The 26,100-nt window shown below is 48.8% G+C and overlaps 1 protein-coding gene across 5 annotated transcripts; it reads left to right on the plus strand.

The window, feature by feature from the left end:
- Window positions 1-25: 25 nt before the first annotated feature.
- Window positions 26-25,680, plus strand: atp11a (ATPase phospholipid transporting 11A). Of its 5 annotated transcripts, none has more exons than XM_037465521.2 (32): window positions 26-495; window positions 11,075-11,197; window positions 11,373-11,462; window positions 11,547-11,627; window positions 11,726-11,833; window positions 12,080-12,208; window positions 12,325-12,428; window positions 12,538-12,585; window positions 12,825-12,889; window positions 13,163-13,244; window positions 13,561-13,711; window positions 13,811-14,008; window positions 14,137-14,250; window positions 14,321-14,380; window positions 14,469-14,635; window positions 14,797-14,868; window positions 15,228-15,301; window positions 15,399-15,502; window positions 15,653-15,834; window positions 16,125-16,376; window positions 16,465-16,627; window positions 16,728-16,830; window positions 16,918-17,063; window positions 17,336-17,395; window positions 17,500-17,627; window positions 18,314-18,449; window positions 19,041-19,064; window positions 20,021-20,086; window positions 20,221-20,324; window positions 20,430-20,595; window positions 22,521-22,648; window positions 23,258-25,680. In XM_037465521.2, the coding sequence occupies exons 1-32, from the start codon at window positions 451-453 to the stop codon at window positions 23,307-23,309; spliced, it is 3,525 nt and encodes a 1,174-aa protein (XP_037321418.2). In that variant the 5' UTR covers window positions 26-450; the 3' UTR covers window positions 23,310-25,680. The 5 variants fall into 5 exon arrangements, 4 of the variants coding, with proteins under 4 accessions (XP_037321418.2, XP_037321427.2, XP_037321402.2 ...); XM_037465530.2 differs by lacking the exon at window positions 23,258-25,680 and adding an exon at window positions 21,256-21,350 and having other exon boundaries at window positions 22,521-22,647; XR_009955939.1 differs by lacking the exons at window positions 19,041-19,064; window positions 23,258-25,680 and adding an exon at window positions 21,256-21,682 and having other exon boundaries at window positions 22,521-22,659.
- The last annotated feature ends 420 nt before the right edge of the window (window positions 25,681-26,100 follow it).

The raw sequence follows: 26,100 nt of genomic DNA on the forward strand, positions 1-26,100 counted from the left end.
CGCTCACCTAGAGCGAGCTGCACTACCTGGCTCCCTGTGACGTAGATGAGAGAAAAGCTGCTTTGGCCGAAGAATGTTATTAGTAGACGTCTGAAGGCTTAGAGGAAGAGAAGCAAACTAGTTTCCTCCCAGTCTCGTGGGAGGAGGAGCCCGCTCGTCTGTGCCCGTGTGAGCCGAACACACACACACACAGCCTCCCCCCCTCCCCGGGTCCTCCGGAGCCTCTCGCCGTCCCACGGTGGTGCCTTCAGAGTCTACTACGAGGTTGTTTTTGCAGCAGATTTTTCTTCAACCGAGCCCTTTTTTAAATTATTATTCACCTAAGAATATTAGGGAGTAAAAAAAAAAAGAACCATGGACAAAGGAGTAGGTTTAGAAAGAAGTTAGCGACAACTCGCGCAAAGTCCCCTTCGGAGCAAAGAAGTCGCGTCCGGTGAGGAGAGGGGCGCGATGGGGATGGATTTCAGCTCTCTGAGGACCCTCATCAGCAGATACGTGAGTTTTCTTTGCCACATCCTCCGTGTCCACTTTCCGATCTCTGCAGACCAGAGAGCTTAACAATGATAAGCAGGAAGTGATTTTTTTATATTGTTTTACCACGATTGCCTTTGAATTCCTGGGAAACAGGTGACTCATCCGGATTAAGTTTCACTCGCTAAAAGGGAGCGGGAATAATCTTGTTGGGAAACGATCGTGGGAACTGAACGTATATTGACCCATCGCGTTCAAACACACTGTCAGTACAACATTACGAACGGTGTTTAACTAGAGAAGGTGGAGTCGTGGTCACCGGTTGTTATCGGGTTGTAACGAAATATTCTTCATGACAGAACATGCACAGCAATTATAACCCACCTAAACAGTATGACACGTCCTGTAGAAGAATGTCATTTGTGTCAAATGTGTAACCTGTCATCAGACACAAATGAATTGATACAATAAAACTGTATAAACTCGTAAATATTCAGCAAATACACCTGCAGATCTGTTTTATAATTACAAAATATTTTATATATAGGCTGTTAGAATCCCTGCTGTGGCGCTGTCATTGATCTGGATAACGTGCTTTAGACCTACGGGTTCGGGCTAGGGTTAGGTAAGAAACATTCCCCGGATGCAGAGAGACCCGCTGAGCGCTCGAGACGAGGCTCACGAGCAGTTTATGTTTTTATCAATAGGAGCACTTTGTGAAATATCAGTCAATACTGAGAGGCAGCGGCGGGATGGACCACGTCTGTAAATGGAGCTCATCGGAGAGCCCTAATGTGTCCATTTGCTGTGCTCTGAAGCATCCTCGTGGGGATTTGTTTCACGTGAGCCAAAAGGAACGACCGCACGCGAGGAGAGTTCCCCTCGTGCGGCGGATCCAAAGCGCCATCGCTTTGGGGCCAAAACGGACCAGGGGGTAAAACCGCTGGGGGGGGGTCACAGGAAGTGACTGAGGAGAAACAGCAGCACCGTCAAGCCCCAGAAGTGCAGCGAATCCTCACAATTGAGAAAACTTCGGCAGTTTCTCAAAACACCCTGAAAGCTTATTGGTGGGCTTGTGATGGATCCATCTCCCTGCCCCTAATGAATAATCTAATGAACTCCCCTCCCCTGCCTAACAGGCACGTCGTCACGCGCCGTTTTAATTCCCTTTCGTGTGGTCGTGACATCGCTCGACACACAACTCTCCCCGTGGTTATCCGAGGCCTCGCCGCACCACCCGATAGCGGCGCGCGGGTCACTCCGGTTGTCTCTGGCGAGGCCGTTACGTAAGCCCACAGCCGTCCCGACGGGGGCTGGATGTAATCACAGTGACAAGCGGAGAGAGGCTCTCCTCGCTCTCCCTCTTATGCCCCGGAAAGTTGTAAAAGCACGGTTTATTCGTTCCAACCTGTGGCTTACCCGTTTGTACTCTCCGCTGCTTCCTTTTTTTTAATACCCCTCCTGGTTTCTCATCGTCTTATTTTGAAAGTATCCATGCAGATTACAGCAGACGGTTTTGTGCCTCTTAAACAGGAGATCCGTCGGGCCTGCTTAGTAGTAACCTATGCGGCTCTCCTTGCTGTAGAAAGAGGAAGCAACGCCACCACACTGACACATTTTAAAGCAGCACAGCAGAAGCGAGGTGCTGATCGTTAAAAAGGATTTTGCAGCTTTTCGGCCCAAGTTCCCCTCATCAAAAGAAGCATCGTCTTCGTCTGTAAGCGTCTGGCGTCCAGACGGTTCGACGGTCCCAATCAATTATGTAAAAATGCATAATTAAGAGCCACGAAAGGAACAAACTAGAGGGACCACGTCTGCGTGGAGGTGAGTCCAAAGTGGCCCGGGCAGCATTCCTCAGCTGCTGAGGAATCTGGGTTCCTGGACAGGAAGTGCCCGTCTCTCTCTCTCTCTCTCTCTCTCCGTCTGACTTCCTGCCCTCGCTCAGTGGATTAAAGGGTCACTGCTGCTCACTATACCCTCTCTCACACACACACACACACACACACTTAATCCTTTCCACAGCTATCACTTATCCCCTACCGCTTGTTTTCCAGCAGGCCGCATTTGGGAGAAGCTTTTGAGGCTTGGCGGCCGGGTGGTCGACCGGAGGCCTCGCTGGGGGCGGGCGGGGGGGGGGGGTGTTCTTGTCCTCAGGCGAGCAGGTGGACTCCAGTCGTAGCCTGGTGACGGATCGTTTGAACTCCACGGCTCTGTCTGGTGGTCAATAATTCACGAGCAGCCGGGCCGATAATGGCAGATGACGGCGGCACAGCAGGGAGGCGCAGGCTTGTATTACAAAGGATGACACGCCGTTAAAGTACAAGTGAAATTATCAAACGGAGAAGCCATGCTAACAGGACGACGCTGAAAAAAAAATCACAACCAACGTTTTTTTTTCCATATTTAGCTGATGTGGAGATTATTTTCTTGTTTCCCAAAGGTCGTCAAATATCAGTTTTTATACCAAGCTCAAGGACATTCACTTTACTGTTATAGAGGAGTAAAAAAATGTCCATTCATGAAGCTGGAATCGGAAAATGAGTTTTTGAATCAATAGATTATCCGTCTTTTATAGTTAGTGTTTTTTCAGACTGATTTTACCACAAGAACATAAAGGTAAAATAAAACCCAAATAACTTTATTGTTCATACAAAAACAAAAGCACACTTGAGGTGTTTGTGTGCATCAATGTTTTTAAAAAAAATAGGTTCCTCCTCAGGACTCGGCATGAATGGTGTTTTATTTTGAAGGATATCCGTACTGTTGTGAAGCTGTTAATTGGCTGTATGTGTGTGTGTGTGTGTGTGTTCTTCCTCTCCTCCTGCTAATCATTGAACACCTGCGCCTCCGTGCTGCTCGCAATCCACAGATCCACAGAGTGCAGCAGGTTTAACCTCTTTAGGATTTACTGGCTCTCACTAAGCCTCCATCTTGGGATTGTTTCGCTGCTTGACTGGCTGCTGCTTCACTTTTCAGTCGCTCCCTTGTTTATTTACACAACAACAAATGACAAGTCACACTCCACTTGATATTGTTTGTATTGATTTGTAAGTTGACACTTTAGAGGCAGATTTTCTAGCATTTCAGGCATGAGACGGAAAAACCCCAAACACTTTGGTTCCGGCTCATCGAGTAGGAGGATCTTTCCCGCTTTTGACATCTTCTCGTCGTTGAGACAAAATAGTTAGACCTGGTCCCCTGTGCTGAAACATTCCTGTGTAATTGATCCTCCCTCTGCACAAACGGCACCGGTCCGAGCTCCATTAAGGGCTCGTTTCAGTGTGTCATCGCGCTAACATTAACGGCGCGTTGCGCGTAGCACGGCGGAGGAGTGATGGACCGCACGCCGCTAATGGGCGGGCGGAGCGCTGTCTGGCCTCGGGTCGCCGTGACAACGTTTTGCTCTGACGGGGCTGAGGGGGTTGGAATTGCTGAGAGGTGCAGGTACGCCCTTAATGTTCTGAGCGAGTGATAACTGGTCGACCCCCCCCCCCCCCCGCCCAATACACACACTCCCACTCTTCCCAAGTGCTGACAGTGCAGTCTGACACCAGACATATCATCCCTCACCCCTCTCTCCCTTTTATCTGAGACACTAGCACCATTAATAAAAACTATGGATTATTTTAAATTGTTGGCTCGTAGTTCACCTCAAGACCGTTAGTCCCGTTGAGGTGTAATTTATTCAAGGTTCTTCTTTCAAAAGGGATTTAAAATGGTTCCGTTCTGTGTAACGAGCCTCTTTAGGCTTTAATTGCAAATTGGCGTAACATCGGCAAAAGAGCCATTTCAAAGCTGTCCACCTGTAGTCACTGGATGGATTCATCTTTGTTTGCGTGCATCTTATACTTATAACCTATACTCTTTAAATACAAAAGTGTAATTATTCCCTGGAAAGACACATCGGCGGGGCATTGCACGTGATGGAACCTGCGGAAAAGCTCGAGTGATTCCCGAAGCCGAACAAACTCCAAACAGCATTGATTATCCTGTAACATCATCGATGCACTTTGGCGGCAACCGTGGAGTAAGACGCCCCCCCCCCCCCCCCCCCCCCCACACGCGCTGTCTGGCTGTCTGAGCAGAGCAGCGCCAGGCGATATGATACCCGGATCACACCCCCCTCGCACTTGGACACGTCTCTTGCGGAATTGAGACGGCATGTTGTCACATTCAAGATTCAAGATTTAGTCCCTTCGGTCCGTAGTCCACTCATTCAACCTGCAGTACGTGAGTGGACGCGATAACACCGCAGCGACCTGGAAGTGCTTCCCGAAAGGGGCCCTCGGAGAATTTGGGGGCAGGAACCGTCGAAGATGCTGCAGAGGGCGAGAGCAACACCAGCGTAGAAGTAATGGAGCCGCGGGCGGATGGATATGTTTGTCTGAGTGCAGCATTAGAGAAAGTGAACCCAAATGACAGCTCAGAAACCTGCTTTGTGTAGCATTTTAACATGAATAAATAATGGCCACATTAATGTTGGAGCGCGATTGGCACAAACAGAAGAGGCCACCCCTAAATTTGCAACCCAGCAGTCCATTTTACCGCGGCGCGCTCCGGTTGGACGGGCCACTAAGTCAGCGGGATTGATCCGCAAAACAATAGGTGGACGCAAAATTGGGACGCAAACTGGAACGAACCCGGCGAGAAAGCGTAGATATGCAGAAGAGTAAATATTGAAGTTGTACCACTTCTACTTCCTGTTTTTCTCCGCGTTTGAGGACGCACAACTGCCGTAAAAATGATTGCCCTGTGAAGTTATCCAAGGTCTTTAAAGATTCACAACCAATGGATTCAGCTGCAGCAGCGCCTCATAAATAGCCGAGGAAGTTGGAGAAGGACGCAGGGCCCGCTGGCTTTCCTCCAGGAGGATGGGTGCGTTCAGAGAATGATTGTCTCGTGTTCAAGTATTACTGCAGCAGTTTCACACAACCAAGTGCATTTGTTGGTGTGGAAATAAAGTCCTTCTGACAGTAAAAAACAAAAAAAAAGGCTTGAGGGCCCTCGTCAAGTGACCGCTCCCATGAGGGACACATGATGCCGTTCGGTTCCCCTCGTCCCCTCACATTTGTCCTGTGATCTTCACCCTCCCCCCCCCACACACACACACCCGCTAGACCTGATAATCACACTTGATGCCAAGTGGTTTCAGCCAAAAAAAATAGTTGCCGGCCGAGTGTGTCCCGTCGCCCTTGGTGACCGTGGAGACAACAAAAGAGGTCTGAAGTCTGTCTGTTGGAATGAGACAGAAAGAAGAAGGGTCAGGCAGGCACACACTGAAAAGATTCAGTGAGATAACAGTGCTGGAGGGGGGGGGGGGGTGGCTGTTCATCTTGCGGTTGTCAAGGAGATAATGAGGAACAAACTGACCATATAGTAATGTTCTCCCCTCCGGCACCCTCGCAGACATTGAGTTGTGTTGGTCCCGCCGAGGTGGCACAGAAGGGCGGCAGGATTCATGGGGACGACGAGACACCAGGAACAGGACGGGGAGCGGGGACAGCCAAATGAACCAAGGTGGGGGGGGGGGGGGGGGCGGACAACGTAATGGACCAGACAAGCAGCGCAGAGGACACTCGAAATGTAACCAGGACGGTTTCCTCGTGATTACCGGCAACACAAACGGTGGAATGAGTCCCCAGGGGACGGACATGAGGGGCAAGGAGTGCTCCCATTAACGGGAAGGAGGAAGACCTTTGAGAGGACGGAGATTGAAGACATTAAAAGCATTCTGCCGCTTTCGGCCCTCGGAGAAGAAGGAGGCGGCGAGGCCTCGCGGAAGGGAAGTGAAAGCACTATTTCGATGTGATGTGCAACACGTAACCTTTGACCCTAACCGAGGCCTGAGTTTGCTTAGTTACCTATTTAGTGTTGGAATTTGGATGTTTTTCATTTTTCACAAACTCAACGAACGGATAAGAGAACGCCGTGTTTACTAGTTTGATTACAGTTATTGAGGCGAGATGGCCTCTGAGTCAGACCAATGTGGTGTTTGCGCGTGGGGGCGCATTCACTGAATCACTGGCATTTAGCTGAATAATGAGGGACAAAGGGCAGAGATTTGGACTTCAAAGTACCAACTTTCTGACTTCCTCCAGCACTGAAAGCCTCCTGGCCGTTACTCCCGCCACATTTCTTCCATGTGACTTGATTGCAGCATTAGGTGAAGTCACGTTGGGGGTGGGGGGGTGTTGGGAAACACCATGTGACCGTCAGCAGCACACACACACACACCCCTCCCCTCACCGTGCAGACACAATGAAGCGAGTGTGAACAGTGCGTAAGTTGATTCCCCCTCGACATCCTAAGAATGGCCGCAGCTTATCAGCAGGAAATCCAGAACCAGGGCTCTCCTCTCCTCCGGCTCCCACAGGAACCAGCACTGCTGACTCCTAAAGGCTCGCTGGCTCGGATCTACACCAGCACTGCTCTCACGTGATCTCTGTGTTTGGATGGTTACAGTTAGGAGGGCCAGATGAGTCAGAACACTAAATTCCCCCCAGAGACACACACACAGAACAGACAGTTTGCTTTGCTGTCTGATTTGAACTGTACTCAGTGTCTAGTGTGGTAATGCCAGAGTGGCTTTTTAAATGTATTTTCAGAGTTTCCTCTGATAGAAACAGAGTCACCAGTCAATATTTGTAAGTGAGGGACTTTAAAAGTTGAAATCCAACGAGAAAAAGTTTTTATTTTCTCAACTGCGCATCAATTTAACAAAAAAAAGTAACCACAGATCTGTGATTGTGTCACGGTTTGGGTTCATGTCCTGTTTAATTTTGTAGTGTCATGTCTCTCGTGTCCCTGGGGTCACTTCACTTCCTGCCTTGTCCTGTCCTCCCCTGTGATTGTCTGCAGTGTCCATGATTGTTTCCCCCTGTGTCCAATCACCTCCCCTGTGTATTTAAGCCCTGTGTGTCTCTGGCTCCCTGTGGCGTCATTGCATGTTTTGGGTGTCGCGTCGCTATGCCAACCCACGTCGTCCATAGTGGATGTTGTTGTTCCAGGTCCCTGTCCACCCCCTCCTTCTCGCCTTGTTTCGTTGGCGTGTTTTTGGCTTTTGAGTTACGGTCTTCTTTGGACTTGTCTCTCAAACGGGCACGACGGGCCGCCACGTGGGCGCACACGGGATGAACACGCCGCCTGCTGCTCTCGCCCCGCTCCGTTGCTCCTTTTTACACTTTGAGTCACCACGCTGAGAATAAAGGGACTGCCATAATCTTTCGGGGCTACGCCTGTATGTATCCTTTTCACCCTTTAAGCACAAATCTCAACAGCAGCAGTTAACAGGCCCACACACACACACACACACACATACACACGCACACACACACTGTATGTCTGTATTTAATGCCCGGTGATTTAGTGAAGATTCCTTTTATCTCTGCAGTGGCAGCAGAGCGATAACAAGCGCTCCTCAGCGTGTGTCCACGTGTTCCAGTCATGTTTGCACACGCGACCCTGATACATGACGCAGTATTTGCATGTGAGGGGTGTGTGTGTGTGTGTGTGTGTGTGTGTGTGCGTCTGCCGGCGGTATCGCAGGGAGCAGGTTTCCGTCCGTGTCTTTTGTCGAGAAGTATTTTCGGAGCCGCCTGTCGCAGCGAGAGATAAAACACTCTGGTCATCAGTTGAACAACAGCTCGGCTTCTCAACCTGCTGCCAACCGATAGTTGTCTGTCTGTGTGTGCGTGTGTGTGTGTGTGTGTGTTGCAGTGATTCCTCTTTTTTTGTAAATGTTATCTATACTTGCCAGCCATCATACAACAATAACTACAATTTTTGCAGAGACTGAACCTCATTAGTGTTGTTTCAAATAACAGATTTCCAACACAACAAATAGTTTGACTTTTTGTCTGGTGCACGTGTGAAATGGTTCTCACCGCCTCGCTCCTGCTCTTACCGCGTGTTGACGTGTGTCTAAGCCGCGTCAATCGGTGAGACACGTGTAATAATGGTTAATAATGGGTTTTAAATGGACGCATCTTTGTCCGGCAGCAAAAAAGATAATTTCCCGTCTTTGATCAGGAGGGCTTCGGTTTTTCACTGATGGAGTAACATTTTCCTCATTTACACGCACACACACACACACACACACACACACACACACACACACACCCCGTCTTTCTGTCGTGTGTGTGTCCATGGTGGGTCGGGTGGCGGTTGGGAGTTGAATCGCTGCTTGATTGAGGAAGTGTGGGTGAGTCTGTGTGTCTGTGGGTGTGAGTCTGTGTGTGAGTGTGTGAGTCTGTGTGTGAGTGTGTGAGTCCAGCTCTTCCTGTTTTACAAGAACCCTCCTCTCATCTTAAATCACCGCGTGGCTCTGTAATGCTGAGTTCAGGTCCCGTGGGAACAATCAGTGTTTCATACGAAGCGTGATTCAACAGAGAAACTGAAACATATGGACTAGGAACACAAACAGGTACACCCACACGCTTAATTACAAAAGATTTAAGCTTGGTTTCCCAATATTATAGACCAAAAGAATAATGTTTGAAAAAGCATTAATTAGTAACTACTTCACAACCTTATCGCTGTGTATTTGGAGGGCGTGAGGGCTTAAAGAGAAGTGTACTGAATCGTTTCCTACTTGCATTCAGATCAAAATGAGGTAGAGAGCATGTCAAGAGAAATGAAGCCAGCAAAACCTTTATTTTTTCTATTGAGGCCATTTGAATATTGTGTTACTTTCACTTCCTAAAATCACCACGCCTCCTGCACCTGCTCGTATAATCACTCTCTCACCGTGTGTCTGTGTACACTTCATCCTGTCAATGACCCCACTGCAGGACTAATAAAGGATCATCTTATCTTATCTTTTAACGTCAGCCAAATTCTAGGTCCAAACCCTTCCTCCGAAATTACAACTGTATTGTTCTCAAAAGTGTGGCGTCATAGAGAAAACACACACACACACAGTCAGACAGGGAGAACAGACGTGGGCTGCCCTACAGGTAACATACTGTGTCATTGTTCCTCCCCGCTCTCATTCATGTTCGATGTGTGTGTGTGTGTGTGTGTGCGTGTGTGTGTGTGTGTCTCATATCCCTGAAAAGCCTCCCTGCGCTTTTCGCTAATGTGGCTTAAAGGAAAATGGATGTTGGTGCAGAGTGGGACAGACAGAAAACAATGCCTGCTCTCTCTCTCTCTCTCTCTCTCTCTCTCTCAATCCCTCTCACCCGACCACAAATGTTTCCCTTCCGCCTATAAATACACCAGCCGCGTCCTGTAACACGAAACGCAGCTAAAAGTGATTATCAAGCTCCAGAAGTCTCCGTTACATCCATGCGGCTCAAGGCCCGGGCTGTTTTTTTTTTTTTTCCATTTTTCTATGGCCCGCTTTTATTTTGTAAAGAGGCATTTTTATTTGATTAGAAGCAGAGAGGCTTTCATATAAAAAGCCTGAATCCCGATGAAAGCTAAACGTAATCGATTGGAGAGAGGTTGTCTGCTTAGAGGCCGTCCAGGTTGAGGTGAGAGATGGAGAGGGAGAAAACCAATAAAGCTGCTCTAAGGGGAAAAATGGAGGAGAGGAGGCCCGCTGATTCTCAGTCTGCGCCATCCACCCGGTCCACACGTGTTTTTTACTTCCTTTATTGGAATGAACTCGGCATCATGTAGTTGTAGAAGGCGGGAGACGCTCCATGCTCGCTGATCTTCATCTCCTCCTTCGCTGGGCATCAGGTGTCAGTATGTACGCCTTCAATAAAACACACCTGTATCCCCTTCATTCCACAAATAGTTGGAGGTCATCGGCTATGAAAAGCTCTCCGTCTTAAGCAAGTTAACCTGTTACAGTGTGTGTGTGTGTGTGTGTGTGTGTGTGTGTGTGTGAAACTGGGCCATGCAGCCCCTCTTGACACTCAATCTCATTCACCCGCCACAGATTACTGTCACCTCTCGTTAGCCCGTCTCAGCCTGTCTGTGTGTGTGTGTGTGAGCCATGAATGAAACAACCCTCGCCGGGTTCCTTGGTGGCGATTATAACCCACCGCCGCGTGTAAATGATTTGCAGATGAGAGAGCGAAAGAGAAGACCGCGGCGAAGGACTAGAGGTGTTTTTTACGATGTTCGCGGTTTTAAATTGGCCCCTAAAACCGTTTCTTTGATAAAACGGCCTGGGCTGCAGGGAGATGGTATCAGTGTGTGAACCGGGGACAGGTCCAGTCCTGCCTGAGACGCTTGCAGCTAGAGCAGCTCACCGGCATGTCTCAGGCTCAACTGGAGAAGTAGAAAAAAGCCACCAGCCCTTCCAGTTTAACGTCTCTCAGCTGCAGCCTAAATAAAAGCTCTGTCATTCTGTGGAGATTCAGCATTAAAGTTCAAAACAAAGAAACGTCAAACCACAACCAACGCTTTCAGGTGTCTTAGTTGGTCCATATGTGTGTGAGCGTGTGTGTGTGTGTGTGTGTGTGTGTGTAATTGGCATTCCTGTCTGAGTCACATGCAGTTCAGTGTATCCATGGGAACAAAAGCTCCCGTTCACTGAGAGAAGTTAGACGTCAGTGCGTTGATTCGTGTCCCATGAAAACCTGGACATACCTTCTAAATGCACAGTGAAAACCAACACGTCCCCCCCCCCCCCCCCCCCCCTTCTTTGCAGTGTGCCGGTGAGGAGAACTGGGTGGACAGCAGGACGATTTACATCGGACACAAGGAGCCTCCTCCAGGAGCCGAGGCCTTTATACAGCAGAGATTCCCCGACAACAGAATAGTCTCCTCTAAGGTCAGAGAGGAGATAATGGAACCAAATCTATTCAGGCTCTTTAGTCGGGGGTCCTCTTCCTGTAAACTGATACCAGCATCTTTCCATTTAATCCATTCACGTCCTCATGTTACATCACTTTGTATTCCTCCCAATCTGAGCTGATAACAGATTTGAACCGTCTCAATTCTTCCAGTACACATTTTGGAACTTCGTCCCGAAGAACATGTTCGAGCAGTTCAGGAGAGTCGCCAACTTCTACTTCCTCATCATATTCCTGGTCCAGGTAAATCACAGCATCAAGGGCTCCTCCTCGTACCTCGTACCGCGTCTGCCAGTTAACCCCCTGCGTCTGTTTCCGACCCTCCAGTTGATGATCGACACGCCCACCAGCCCCATCACCAGCGGGCTGCCGCTATTCTTCGTCATCACGGTCACCGCCATCAAACAGGTGAGAGGCGAGAGTGTGGTTTTTTTTGTTGTTGTTGTTGTTGCTGTTAGGACACGGTTCACCTTCCGCCCCCGCCCCTCTGTGTTTCCCTCTGTCAGGGCTACGAGGACTGGTTGAGGCACAAAGCCGACAACTCCGTCAACCAGTGTCCCATCCACGTGGTGCAGCACGGGAAAGTGGTCCGCAAGCAGAGTCGCAAGCTCAGGGTACGTTTGCAGGGCCCGCCGACCAGCTGCATCCATGTGACTAAAATAGCAGATGTTTTATTTTTCCGGGGGATCAAATGTCCCGCTGCGGGACGAAACGCGTGAACTCGAGAGGTTAAACGCGTGTCGAACTGCATTGGAAACACTAACGGGATGAGCGACGTCCTTCAAGGCGCCAAGTTCAGGACGCCCCCGGGCCGTAATCGAGTTAGGAGTAAGACGCCTCGCCTCTGCCTTGTGTCTCAGGTGGGAGACGTGGTCTTGATGAAAGAAGATGAAACTTTCCCCTGCGACCTCATCCTTCTCTCCTCGTCTCGAGACGACGGCACCTGCTTCGTTACCACGGCCAGTCTGGACGGAGAGAGCAGCCACAAGGTGCGTGTGCACAGTGTGTGTGTGTGTGTGTGTGTGTGTGTGTGTGTGTGTGTGCTTGTGGCTCGCTCCATCCACCACGAACCTCCCTTCATTCGAATCACTCCTCTCCTGTCCAGACGTACTACGCGGTTGAGGACACCAGAGCTTACAACACTGAGAAGGAGGTGGACTGCATCCACGCTACGATAGAATGTGAACAACCGCAGCCGGACCTGTACAAGTGCGTGCTACACACACACAGACACACACACACGCACACACACACACACACACACAGACATACACTCACCTGACCACGTCGTGGCTTCTTTACCGTCTCTCCTGCACAGGTTCGTTGGCCGTATCAACATCTACATGGACAGCGAGCCGGTGGCCAGGTGATGTTTCCCATAATGTGGTTATCTGTACAATTCATCTTCCAAAATATCTCATCCGTCCTTTTTTAAGGTAGTTCCTTTGTGACAAAATTGGTCTCTACATTGGTTGGAATCGGTTTCTTTTAACTGTTGAAAGAACGCTGTTATTACACCTACGGGGAGAAGGACAATACAGCTGCAAGACTTTCACAATAAGAGCGATGGAACGGTGTAAGAATGAGCTTCCGTCTGTTTTTCAGGCCCTTAGGATCAGAGAACTTGCTGCTCAGAGGAGCCACGCTCAAGAACACTGAGTACATCTACGGTAATATCCCCGGAAAATACACCAATATGGCAGAAATAAAAGAAGCATTAACCTCTGAGTTAACAAACCGGCTTTTCGAGAGCCTTTTTAAGAGCTTCATACTGTCCTCACCGAATAGAGTTTGCTCAGTTGTCTCATTGAAGTATGGAACATAGTCGGCAGTCGTGTTGATGTGAGGAGGGAAACCCGCTTGTTGTGACTGAAAGCTCGGGAAAAGCTTCCCCCAATGCTGTTTGGTCAAAGAGTGAGCCTCTCTCTCTGCCTCCCTTTCAGCGGTTGCCATCTACACCGGCATGGAAACCAAGATGGCTCTCAACTACCAGTCCAAGACTCAGAAACGCTCCGCGGTGGAAAAGTAGGCTCTCACTCTCCTGCATCACGATTTGGTTGAGGTTATTGTTGATATTTCGCACAGATTGCACTGATCCCTCTCCTTCCATCTGGCGCTGACTCTGGTCTTGCCTCCAGATGGCTCGTAGAGAGGACTCACTGGAGGTGGATTACATTCACACTTCAGAGCGGGCATGATGAGCTCCTTGGATTTGCAATTTGCTTCCTTTTTGCCAAAATGGACTTGGCTCTGAGGAACGGCCTCGTGCGAGCTGAAGTATCTATTCTGTCGAGTCCAGATTTCTTGTGCCCATGTGGCCTCTTGTGCTCCCCCCGTGCAGGTCGATGAACGCCTACCTGGTGGTCTACCTGTGCATCCTCATCTGCAAGGCGTTCGTCAACACGCTGCTGAAGTACGTGTGGCAGGCCAGCCCCGACCGGGACGAGCCCTGGTACAACAACAGGACGGACGCCGAGAGACAGAGACACATCGTGAGTCTGTGGGTCACAATCCCGCAATACGGGAGACGAAATTAAAAAAAAAGAGTCCTTCATCCCCTCTTGGGCTTCCCCGTCTTCCCCGTTCCTCAGGTGGTCAGGGTGTTCACGGACTTCTTGGCCTTCATGGTGCTGTTCAACTACATCATCCCGGTCTCCATGTACGTCACCGTGGAGATGCAGAAGTTCCTGGGCTCCTACTTCATCATGTGGGACGACGAGATGTTCGACGAGGAGCTCGGGGAGCGGGCCGTGGTCAACACGTCGGACCTGAACGAGGAGCTCGGCCAGGTAGCCGAAGAGCCCAGGGGGGAGGAGACGGAGACGCGGGGTTGGGTGGGGGGGGGGGGGGGGGGGAGATTCCCACATGGGACGTAACACGCGTCCCGCTCTCTCTCTCTGTGTGTGTGTGTGTTCAGGTGGAGTACGTCTTCACGGACAAGACGGGGACGCTGACGGAGAACAACATGGAGTTCATCGAGTGCTGCGTGGACGGACACGTCTACGTTCCTCACGCCATCTGCAACGGACAGGTAGCGACCCCTCGGGCGTCTGTGGTTATTTATGTTTACCCGCATATCTTTATTTGTATGTTTGTTTCAGGTGATGCCCGGTGCAACAGGTATGGACATGATTGACACATCACCGGGTCCCGGGGCCAGGGTGAGCATAGCCTCAGTAGTTTGGTGTGTGTGTGTGCGTGTGTGTGTTTGTGTGTGTGAGGGTAACTCTGTGTTGGCGTCCTCCGCAGGAGCACGAGGAGCTGTTTTTCCGGGCGCTGTGTTTGTGCCACACGGTGCAGGTGAAGGAGGAGGAGACGGTGGACGGCATCAAGCAGGGCATCCACCAGGGCAAGTCCACCTCCTTCTACATCTCCTCGTCTCCAGACGAGGTGGCACTGGTGGAGGGAATGAAGAGGTGGAGTAGACACACACACACACACACACAATGTCAATGTCACTCATCTGCGTACACATTAAGTTACATTTAGGTTATTATTTTTCATGGTTTTCACTCACAATTAACACTTTAAGTTGTTCCAATGAAATTCCACTAATGGTGCCTTGCTTTGTGCTCAGACTCGGTTTCACATATCTACGACTGAAAGACAGTCACATGGAGATCTTGAATAGGGAGGATGAGGTTGAGAGGTGAGTGAGACCTTTAGGACCCTTATGTTGTTTATCTCTCTGTTGATTTCACACACAACTTTGATTACAGTTGTTAACGTTACCATTTTGAACGCAGAAGTTCCGTTTTAATGGCCACTGTATGCCGTGAGGAAGGATGATCTGATGGGCATAGTTGCAATATAATGTTATTACTGCATCCGACTGCCGTGAGTGTACGCTGTGATGATCATTTATCTATTAAGCCGATCAAAATCCAATCTTTCCTTTATTGCCCTCTATGGTTTCGTCATTATTTCAGCCTGCCGGTGTCACTGCTCTCCTGGTTTTAACTTAGCCGCAGGATCATTTCAAGCTTTGTGTTGTTGTTTTTTTTCTAGGTTTCAGCTGCTGGAGGTTTTGACTTTTGACTCCGTCAGACGGAGGATGAGCGTCATCGTCAGGGACAGCTCCGGTAACGCACTCCCCACTGTGTACATGCACGTGTACGAGCGTATTACGCAATCGGCTCTTTTCTCACACGCTTCTCTTCTCTCCTGCCCTGGGAGCAGGCGAGCTCTATCTGTTCTGTAAAGGCGCAGACTCCTCCATCTTCCCCAGGGTCGTATCAGGCAAGGTGGATCAGGTCAAAGCTCGGGTGGAGCACAACGCAGTGGTGAGAGCACACACTACACTAGATTCATTATTACCTTTTTACACCCACATTCGATTGTCCAACGTTCTCCTGAGAAATGCGCCTGCGGTGCACATAGCAAATGTAAACTGCAAATACAAACCACTCTGACGGCGAGGTGTCCTCCTGCAGGAGGGCCTGAGGACACTCTGCGTGGCCTATCGGCCTCTGAGCCCCGAGCAGTACCAGGAGGTTTGCCACATGCTGAACGAGGCCAAACTGGCACTGCAGGACCGAGACAAACGCCTGGCCGAGGCCTACGACGTCATCGAGAAAGACCTGATCCTGCTGGGGGCAACTGCCGTGGAGGACAGGTGGAGGCTCTCTCTTTTTCAGTCCAACCACCACGCTTCTAAATGCCTGCACCTCGAAGCGCGATCTCTTTATTCCGCGCTGGCTGCTACCCACTTCAGTCCTGACCCACTTCTGAGACTTGAAGAGACCGTTCTACTAAAGCAGCTAGAGTGCAGGCTCTAAAGAGATGGTTAACACGAATCAGCTCACCCCTTTATTGAAGGCAGCAGACTTTTATACGGTTGTTGCTGGGATTTTATCCCCTGATAAAAAGACCTGTAAAATGTTTCCTTACTGTCCTGCACGCCAGGCTCCAGGAAAAAGCGGCGGACACCATCGAGTCCCTCCACAAGGCCGGCATGAAGGTGTGGGTGCTGACCGGCGACAAGATGGAGACGGCGGCCGCCACCTGCTACGCCAGCAAGCTGTTCCACCGCAACACCCAGATCCTGGAGCTGACCACCAAACGCACCGAGGAGCAGAGTCTCCACGACGTCCTGTTTGAGCTGAGCAGGACCGTCCTGAGGCAGCAGGGAGGCATGGCCAGGGACTCCCTCTCTGGGTGAGGGACGCCGGACAAAAATCCAGTCAAAAAACAAAAAGGAAGAGAAAAGCTTTGTAGCATTTTTCTGGTGCCTTCCCTTGTCCAGTTTATCGGGTGACTGTACGGACTACGGCCTGATCATCGACGGGGCCACCCTCTCCGCGGTCATGAAGCCCACCCAGGAGGACTACAAGGAGATCTTCCTGGACATCTGCCGCAACTGCAGCGCCGTGCTCTGCTGTCGGATGGCGCCGCTGCAGAAAGCCCAGGTGCGGATAAAAAAAAAAGAATAAAAAAAAAAACACAAGACGGGAAATGAGACGCAAGACGCACTATCGTCATTGAAATACGACCTTCCGGCTCTTCTAGATCGTGAAGCTGATCAAAGCCTCCGAGGAGCACCCGATCACGCTGGCCGTCGGAGACGGGGCCAACGACGTCAGCATGATCCTCGAGGCCCACGTCGGCATCGGTCGGTAGACGCGCCCCTTTCCCCCCCTCCCACGTCCGCGGAGCCACTACCTTGATCCTCACTCGCGCATTCCTCTTGTGTCCCAAGGCATCATGGGTAAGGAGGGTCGTCAGGCGGTGAGGAACAGCGACTACGCCATCCCCAAGTTCAAACACCTGAAGAAGATGCTGCTCGTCCACGGACACTATTACTACATACGCATCTCTGAACTCGTGCAATACTTCTTCTACAAGGTTGTCCCTCTGCTCAGTTTATTTATTCAGGCTTATTTACTGATTTTGTTCCTGGTGGAAAAAATTGTTTCCATTTATGCAAGTTTTTGACTTCAATAAATAACAAAGAATTACAGTAAAACAAGATTCAAATCTCAATAAATTTTCTCTTTTCTTTACAAAAGGGAACTTATATTACGTTGAATTGCATCTCTTATATAATCTTTTTTACTGTCCGCAAGCTTCAACAAGAACAAACAAGCAACAAAAAAGTATCTTCTTTCTTTCCCCAGAATGTCTGTTTCATCTTCCCTCAGTTCCTCTACCAGTTCTTCTGCGGCTTCTCACAACAGGTACGCGCACACACACACACACACACACACACAAGTGCACACACACACACACAGTCTCTGGGAAGTCTAACGCCGCTCAACGCTCTCTCCGCCCGCCTCCCCAGCCGCTGTACGACACGGCCTACCTGACCCTGTACAACATCAGCTTCACCTCGCTGCCCATTCTGCTCTACAGTCTCATCGAGCAGCACATCAACATGGACATCCTGAGGAAGGACCCGTCCCTCTACAGGTCAGGGGTCCTCGCCTTGGCTGTTCCGACCCGCGGGCTCATGTTTCCCAACGCCGCCAACTTCCTGCACAGCGCTGCAGTGTGCCGGAGGGGGAGGGAGGGGGGGGGGTTCATTGATCCCCCGCGTGTCCCCCGAACAAACACGGTGTTTACCTGATAGCAGAAGATTGAGGTGTTCTAAAAAAGCAAAAGAGCTCTCTAAATCAATTTGACTAATAGACTGCAGGCATAAACATTTTCTATCGATTTTACCTCCATTCACAGGGGACATTTGCTCAATACGGGCAGATCAAGTTCAAGTGGTAGCGTGGCACTTGATCTGATTGGGTTCCGCTCGGTCAAAGCTTTAAAAGTGTCTCCAAATAGAGAACTCTGTAGTTTCACACGCAGACGGTCTGAATGGTTCCTTTTCACCCCGCGTGACTCTAAACGGTCTTTCATCAGAAACAATGAGCCGCACATAATTGCTCTCGAGTCATTTGGTGTTTCAGTGTTCACGAGGCGCCTACATCCGTGATGTATTCACAAATGACTGCATCTGACAGCTCAATCTGATTAGAATATTACATTGCAGTCATTTCTGGTTACGGTCCTCCCGAAGGCAGCTAATGCAGTATTGATTCAAATGCGAGCTTGTCGACATTCGTCATTCACGCTGTTTATTTCCAACTCGTGTTTGTCCTCAGGGACATCGCTAAGAACTCGTTGCTGCGCTGGCCCATCTTCATATATTGGACTCTCCTGGGTGCGTATGACGCCTTGGTGATGTTCTTCGGGGCCTACTTCCTGTTTAACAACACCACCTTCACCAGCAACGGACAGGTAACGGCCGCGCGTGGCGAGGACGGCTCCCTTTAATTCAGTCTAAGACAAGAACATTTTTAGATTTTGATGAATTACTTTAATTTGTCGTGACAAAACCCATCATTCACATCTAATTTGCTGCTTTCTGAGCCTTTAAGGAGTTTATAAGTTTATAAGTTTATTAATATGTATGTATTTTAACTGCAGCCTTCAATGAAAGACACTGAACTGCTTTGAAGGTGGATTATTATTTAAATTTTTTTACGTTTTGGGCTTTTAGAGTTTGTGTTCTCATTTGAACTAAAAGAGGTGCAGCTTGTGGGTTTTAGTGAATCACGCTGTCCAGCGGCGGCGGCATGGCGGCCCTCCACCTTCCTCTGTTTCTCTATTTGTTCCTTTCCATTTCAAGCGGCGTTACTCTGGCCGCGACCTCTGCTCTCCGTTGCTTCGTTCCGCTCGTTTTTTGATATTTTTATTTCATTCTTCTCCGGCCACAAAACTGTTGTTTACTTTCTTATGATTTCTTCTTCTGGCCCTCTCCTCTTCCCTCCTCCCTCTTCCTCTTACCTTTGTGTTGCTTTTTCTTTTGCCTCTCTCTCCTCCTCCCAGCTAATGACAGCCAACACACAGATGGTAAGCCTGCATCTGTCTCTCTGACGTCTCTCCTTAGTTTCGGTTTCCAATTTCCTGTTTGGTCAGACTCTCATTGTCCATTTAGCCTCCGTCTCATGTGCAGCTGTCGACGCCTGCCGTAGTCACCCCGACTCCCAGCGTTTGTGTAGTGGCCCGTGCTCATGTGTCCAGGAGTATGTAGTCACGTTCTGTGTGTATTGTGTGTGTGTGTGTTTTAGGTTAAAAGCAGGGGAGGAATACATGTAGAAATAGAGTTGCTCTCCTACTTAGTGTATTTCAGGTGTCTTTGTAATTCTCCTTTTAATAATATAAATCCAAACATGCTTTATTGTTTGTTTTTGACACTTGGATTGTTGTTGTAACTTTATAAGTGACTATAACTAGAATTATGAAGTCACTTCTAAAGTCTGTTGAAAGTCATAGCTGTTGTCATTTCATTCATCAGCATCACATCAACATCCCGAACCCATACATCCAGGTGGCATTGAGAAGCTTAAGTTTGACCTCCTCCTGCTTGTCTGTGTGTTTTCATTATTTAATTTATTTGTAGATCACGACTGTAAATCATCTTGTAAATCATTATTAGAATTACTGAAAAGAGGACTGCTGGCAATAATATTTTTCTCATGTCCGTAGCATTGTGAGCTATTTTATCCAAAACAAAGACCACGTTTCCCATAAACCCTGTAGCTTTTTGGTTCTGAAGGGCAGAGAGCCTTTTAGATTTAATTTTCTTTTCAGCAGAAATAGATCTTCTTGTTGCTCTCTCACTTGCTGTAAAGCAACACTGAAATGTTTCCACCCCAATCCCAGTTGAGATCACCTCTTTTCTTCTGGTTGTCCCCCCCCCCCCCCCCATTGGGCATCTGACACTCGTCGCCTCAATGTTGCTGCCATCTGTTTGATTGGTCCAATACCCGCACTTCATTATCTGCATCTGTGGTTTACCTCTGCAGATGTTTGGAAACTGGACATTTGGAACGCTCATCTTCACCGTGCTGGTCTTCACGGTAACATTCAAGGTAACCACACACACACACACACACACACACACACACACACTCACATCAGGAGCATCAGAGCGAGCTTGGATCTCTAGATGTGACATGTGACATGGGGAAGGTCTGCTCTCTCAGCTCTCCCCTCTCTCTTGTAGTTGGCTCTGGATACTCATTACTGGACCTGGATCAACCATTTTGTCATCTGGGGCTCACTGATTTTCTTTGTTGTCTTCTCTCTGCTGTGGGGAGGAATCATCTGGTGAGCTAGAAGATAAACTTTTTTTTTAAATTTGAGTTATTTGAGCCTAGAACCTGATAATCTACTGAGAAAGGTACATTTATTGCCTTCATTTTGATCCCTCAGGCCCTTCCTCAACTACCAGAGGATGTACTACGTCTTCATGCAGATGTTGTCCAGTGGCCCGGCCTGGCTCAGCATAATCCTTCTGATAGCAGCCAGCCTGCTGCCAGATGTGTTGAAGAAGGTCATCTGTAGGACTCTGTGGCCCACCACCACTGAGCGCATACAGGTGGGTGCTTACTCCTTTATATTTACCATCAGCAGCTCTTTGAAATACTCTGGATATAATTAGTTCCCTTAAGCTCAGGCGAAACAGCGCCCCCTGTTGGTCGTGTGATCTAAATGAGATGCGTTGTATGTTTGATGTTTCAACACATAGTATTGTTATTAACTGCGTGTGATGTCTAACTGGTGACTGTGGGTCAGCAGACGTACGCTGCCTTCGGCTACGTCCCCACTCCGCTGGATGTAAGTCAGGACGCCTCCCCGTCTGTCTGTGTGTGCAGTGCCGCTTTATTTCTGAACAAAAAGTAAACGACCCAAACACTGCAAATTCATTTGAATTCCCATCCAACTCCTTTTTTGCCCCTGAACCTTTCTGGTCCGTAGTCGACCCGGAGCCTGTTAAATGTGTGTGTTTTTCTGTTTGCAGTGAACTTTGACCTGAACAACCTTCTATATTTCTGCCTTCATGTCTCAAACTGCTCCGTTCTCCCAACCATCCACGTAGCCGTGGTCCAGATGTGGCTTTACGTCTGTGGATGGGACGTTTCGTGTGGCATTCTGTAAAGACCTTCAGAGCTTTAACTCTCCCTCTCATCTCCTTCCTCTGACTCCCCCGGCTCCTCCCCTTTCGTCCTCTCCTCCCTCTGGGCCTCCCCCGCGGCAGACTAAGCGCCGCTGCCTCACCTCCGAGCCCTCCACCATCTTTATGCTGTCTCAGACTTCCAGCAGAATGAGTTTCTAACCCCAGCCCTCCTGGAGGTGACCCTCTGCCTCTCCTCCCGTCTGCAACCTGCACACAACATCTCCTCCTTTTTTTTTTACTCCTTTTTTTTGTATCCTGTCACTTTCTACCTGTTGCTGTTTTGCATGAAGTCAGTCTGATTTGCGTGCCAGTGATGATGTTCCTTGTCGACCCCTAATGTGTTTGTCTTTGATTGCACATGTGTGTGTGTGTGTGTGTTTGCGTGTATGTGTGTGTGTCCACAGCGTGTGAAGGCTAAAAAAGGGTGTGAGAGCGCCCTGAACTACCAGAGCTCTGTCACCTTACTAGATGGAATAGCTCTCAGAGAAGCCTAGAGGGCTTCAGCACGGTAAAACACACACCCTGCCCCACCGCGTGTGTGTGTGATTTGGTTATCGGGGGGGGGGGGTGATGTTAACATTGTGATGGGTTGCCGTGGTGACCGGTTGGAGAGTTTTACCTGACTAACATGGCATGGGTTACAGCGCGAGTGAGGGGCCAACAATCCTCCAGGCGAGGTCTGTTGGGTGACACTGTGTGTGCACGGAGCTGCGGCGCCCCCTAGTGGTGCATTCTACCCCCCTGCTGCAGAGCCAGAAGGCTCCACACACAGTTGGAGTGAACCTTCCTGCATGTTTACCCGCTCTGTTCATGTCTGCATGGTTTGGTCTGCCTGTTGTTATGCTGCTTTCTGGCGTTGCAGACATCATTTGCTCATTCTCGTATGTGTTTGCTCTGGCTGCATTGCGTCCGAACCGGATGGACAGGATGTTATCATCGCAGCTGGCCAATTGGATTAACATGCTTTTTTAATCAAATCACATAGATAATTGAATTTTCTGCTGAAGCGGGTTCAGTTTACTGCTTTTTGCAGCGGCTCGTTTGGCCTTTGTCCCTCCAGCAATAATCTCTTCTCCAAAATGTGTGACGTAGCCGTCAGAAAAGACACACGCGATGGACGTCCACACAAAACTAGGAAAACTGTTTCAGCACTTGGGCGGTTTTCCTGTTCCAATACGGCAGAGTTTAAATCTTACCAAATCCCCAAACATATTATTGTCAGATTTCCACTCATTGGAAGTGAGGCCAAACCACGAGGCCAGCTGCGATGACAACGTCTCGTGCCCCCCCCCCCCGCACAGTGCAGTGAACCTCCGTCCCTCTCTGTCTTCCCCCTCTGCGCACAGGATGCCGATAAACTCTACGAGGGCCAGCTGTCCGAGTTCACCCCGCTGGCGTCCCTGCACGCCCCGTCCAAGGCCGGCGGCCAGCGGCGAGGCTCGGCCAACCAGCGGAACGCCGCCAACCCTCGAAGGTCTGATCCCTTTAGCAAGAAAACCATGTTCACGCGCTGGCAACGAGCGCCCGACTACTCCACCTTCACCCCCCTCCTCCGATTCGCCGATGGCGCCCACCGCGCCCACGGCGAGGCGGGGCCGGGGACCTCAGTCTAGTCAATCTCTCTCTCTTTTTCTTTTTTTTCTTCTTTTTTCTATTCTCCCGAAGAGTGATTTAAAACGCAGTAACTCAAACTAATTCATTCGTGTTCCTGGACTCGAACCCACCGGGCAGGATGCTGGTAGCACGTGCACACGCTCCAAGGCGCTTACAAGGAAGGTGACCTTCGAACTGCTCAATGGCGTCAGCGGCCAGGTGGCGGCTCCGGGACGGATTCCCTCCGCCGCATCCAACTCGAGAGCCTTAATATCTTAAATCACAAAAAAAAACATGTGCACCGGCCCTTTACGCCTTCGACAGCCGGAGCGTACTCCACCGCGACTTAAGCGTACTCCGCCGCGACTTTTTAACCCGATGTGTTGTGTGATGATGTCGCTGCCGATGAAGACGGCGACGGGCAGCTCCAGCTTATCTCTGACCAAACGTTTCCTTCCATCCCTCTCTTTCTCCTTCTGCCTCTTTTCAGGACTAACTGGTGTTGCCTGTGTGCAAACATATTATCCCGGAACACTGGCTAGGACGCTCTGCCACATTGTAAGGAGGAGCGCAAGTAGAGTAGCGACGCCTGTAGGTGTTGGAGAAGTGGAGCTGAGTTGGTCTTTTTTTTTCCCCTGTTTTTTTATTGGCCAGTGCATAAAATGTCTCAGAGAAAGACCAACTTTAGTTGCACGTCACAACACTTTCAACCCTTTCAGCTTTCAATCTCCCACGTAGCTAGTCTGCGGTGATTGGGTGGACGAGACAGGTGTTAGCTGGCGGTATGCGTGATGCTACATGGAGCTTTTCGTGGCTTAGAAACGTCTGACAGCTTCCCAGCGCTTTCTGCGCGCCTTAATGTCCCCTTGTAAATACCACGTTATCTACCCCAGAGACCTTTTACCAAAGAAACAAGGACACAATGAGGCGGCCTTTAGACACAGACTGCTGGATGTATTGGAGCTGAAGTGTGCGCTCTGTAGGTCAACGTACACACTGATGGTTCTGTAAAAGGTCAGCTGGAATCCTAAAGATGTAGAAAAACGCAGCTCTCTAAATGAAATGTTTAAACCATTAGGTGCATGTCTACTCATACTATTTTAACTTAAAGCACCTTAAATATGAACATGCAAACTGTGTCCTTATTGAGACGATCTTAACACAACTAAAGTGCCCCAGACTACTAAAAGAAACATGCCTTTTTCTGAGATTTGATCATTTGAAAAACAGACATTTGTTGATGAGAACCCATCATGAAGCTGGATGGTTAGCTTAGCTTAGCACAAAGAATGGACAACCGGCTTCATGTTTCAGAGTGGTACCTTAACGAATGAGAGCGTTTCACCAAATGTCAAACTATTCGCTGAGGTTGATGCAGCTGAGATAGAGAAATGGAACTGTATGCACCCAGAGAGTGGATAATTAATTAATTATCCACAACAGTCTTCCATGAAAGGGGGTGTCTCTAAATTCTGTCTCGCACTTTCCTTCCTGAACATTTATCCTCTCTTTCTAGCTCTCTCCCTGTCTCTCTCTCTCTCTCTATCATCCTCTTTGTGGTGAAACAATGCTGATGTGAAAGCTCTCCCACCGCCGCGAGAGCCGCCCCCAAACCGACCTGGACCCCCTCTCTCCCGTGTGCCCCTCTGCATCTCCTCGGCCGTCCACCTCTCCACCTGCGGCTGTGGGGCCGAGGAGGGAAGATGTTTTCTGCTCAGCGTGTACTTTTCTGAACCAAAGCCAATTGTTGCTGCTCCAGATCCTTTTAGCTGCTTTTATATTAGGTGCCTTGAGGTAGTTTCTTTCTCTTTCTCTCTCTCTCTCTGCTGAACTGTCTCTTGCTTTACGGTGAACCTACGACTAATTGGAGGCATTTGGATCGTGCAAACGCACGCCGGCCGATGGACAAACGATTCAGATACATCGTACAATCAATGAACAAAGTCATTTCTTCTTGCACAAAAACATTCAATAACTTACTTGTAATGTCCATTTTTTATTTGCTTTAATTCCAAATGTTGATTGGTATCCAGTAGGGCATCTGCCTCTGCGGTGTTATTTTAATTGTTTTGTATTAGTGTAAAATTCCTCTTCACCACGTGAAGAGTGAGAACACTGAAGCACACTGGAACGATGTCTCTGGGATGCGATGTCATCTTCAACCTTTATTTATGAATGAGATGTATCAATATTTATATGAAGTTAACATACGACAAGGAGTCTGTAGTTGTATCTGACTGTGCAGATTGCAACTAACCCGACCAAAGATAAATTCCCCATTCGAACCTTTCACAGTGAGGTCTGTGGATTAGAAAGAAAACCGTGGAATCCACATTATTTTATGATGCAATTAGAAGAAAAAAAAGCAAATCCCGCCGGTACTGTCGTGCTTTTTCGTGTGTCCGTTAGAGAACTTTTTATACATCCTGGAGGCAGCATTTGATGCGTGTCTCGTTCACGTAGAGGAACAAATAGCTTTAATAAAGGTTTTCTGTGGCGTCGGCTCAGTTACACCCCTGCACTGGACATCACATGATGATGATCGGCACTCTGCTGTAGAACGCGTCCAAAGCCATTAACGGATCATTCAACACCACCTAAACTGACAGCCTTGGAACAGAATGTTATCTTTCTCTTTTACGATGTATTATTGTATAGTGTTGTATTTATCATAACCAACCGTATCTGTTCATCGCTGTATACTCGGATACAGTATATATATGCAACATATATAAAGGTAGTTATGTTAATTGATGTACAGTTTTGGGGTCTTTTTATAAAACAGTTTTTAACAGTAACATATCAAGATTTAAATGTGGATTTTTTTTGCCAACATTTCTGTAGCCATTGATGGCAATCGACTGTATATTTGCTTGGAAATAAAAGCCAGAAGTGGAAATATATAAAGCCGAAAAGAAATGTGATTTTGTGTTTATTTACAGCTGCACTTCATGTATCAGCCACTGGGGCGCAGTAGAGCATTTCACAAGTGCTTCTAAGTATCTGGAGCTGATGAGATACAATCAATAGTTCATGAGTAGAGTTTAGTGCATCCAACCAACACGTATGCTATGTATATAGCATGTATATGCTGCTCAAACTGAACCACCAGTTGTGCTTTAAATGACACACAGGAAATGGTTCAAATAAAGAGGACAATTTTTAGATTCTATGTGTTTCCCAAAAAGTCGCTCCAGGGCTGCCGTCTGCACCATCCGAGGACGTCAACAAGATTAGGATGGAGGTTTTCGGATCGATTGGATTCTCTTCATCCTTTTCACTTCTCGTCTGCGCTGATCTGCGCGTCCTCTCCTCCACAGCTGGCAGCCGAAG

Source organism: Pungitius pungitius, chromosome 3, assembly GCF_949316345.1.
Source record: "Pungitius pungitius chromosome 3, fPunPun2.1, whole genome shotgun sequence".
Lineage (NCBI taxonomy): Eukaryota > Metazoa > Chordata > Actinopteri > Perciformes > Gasterosteidae > Pungitius > Pungitius pungitius.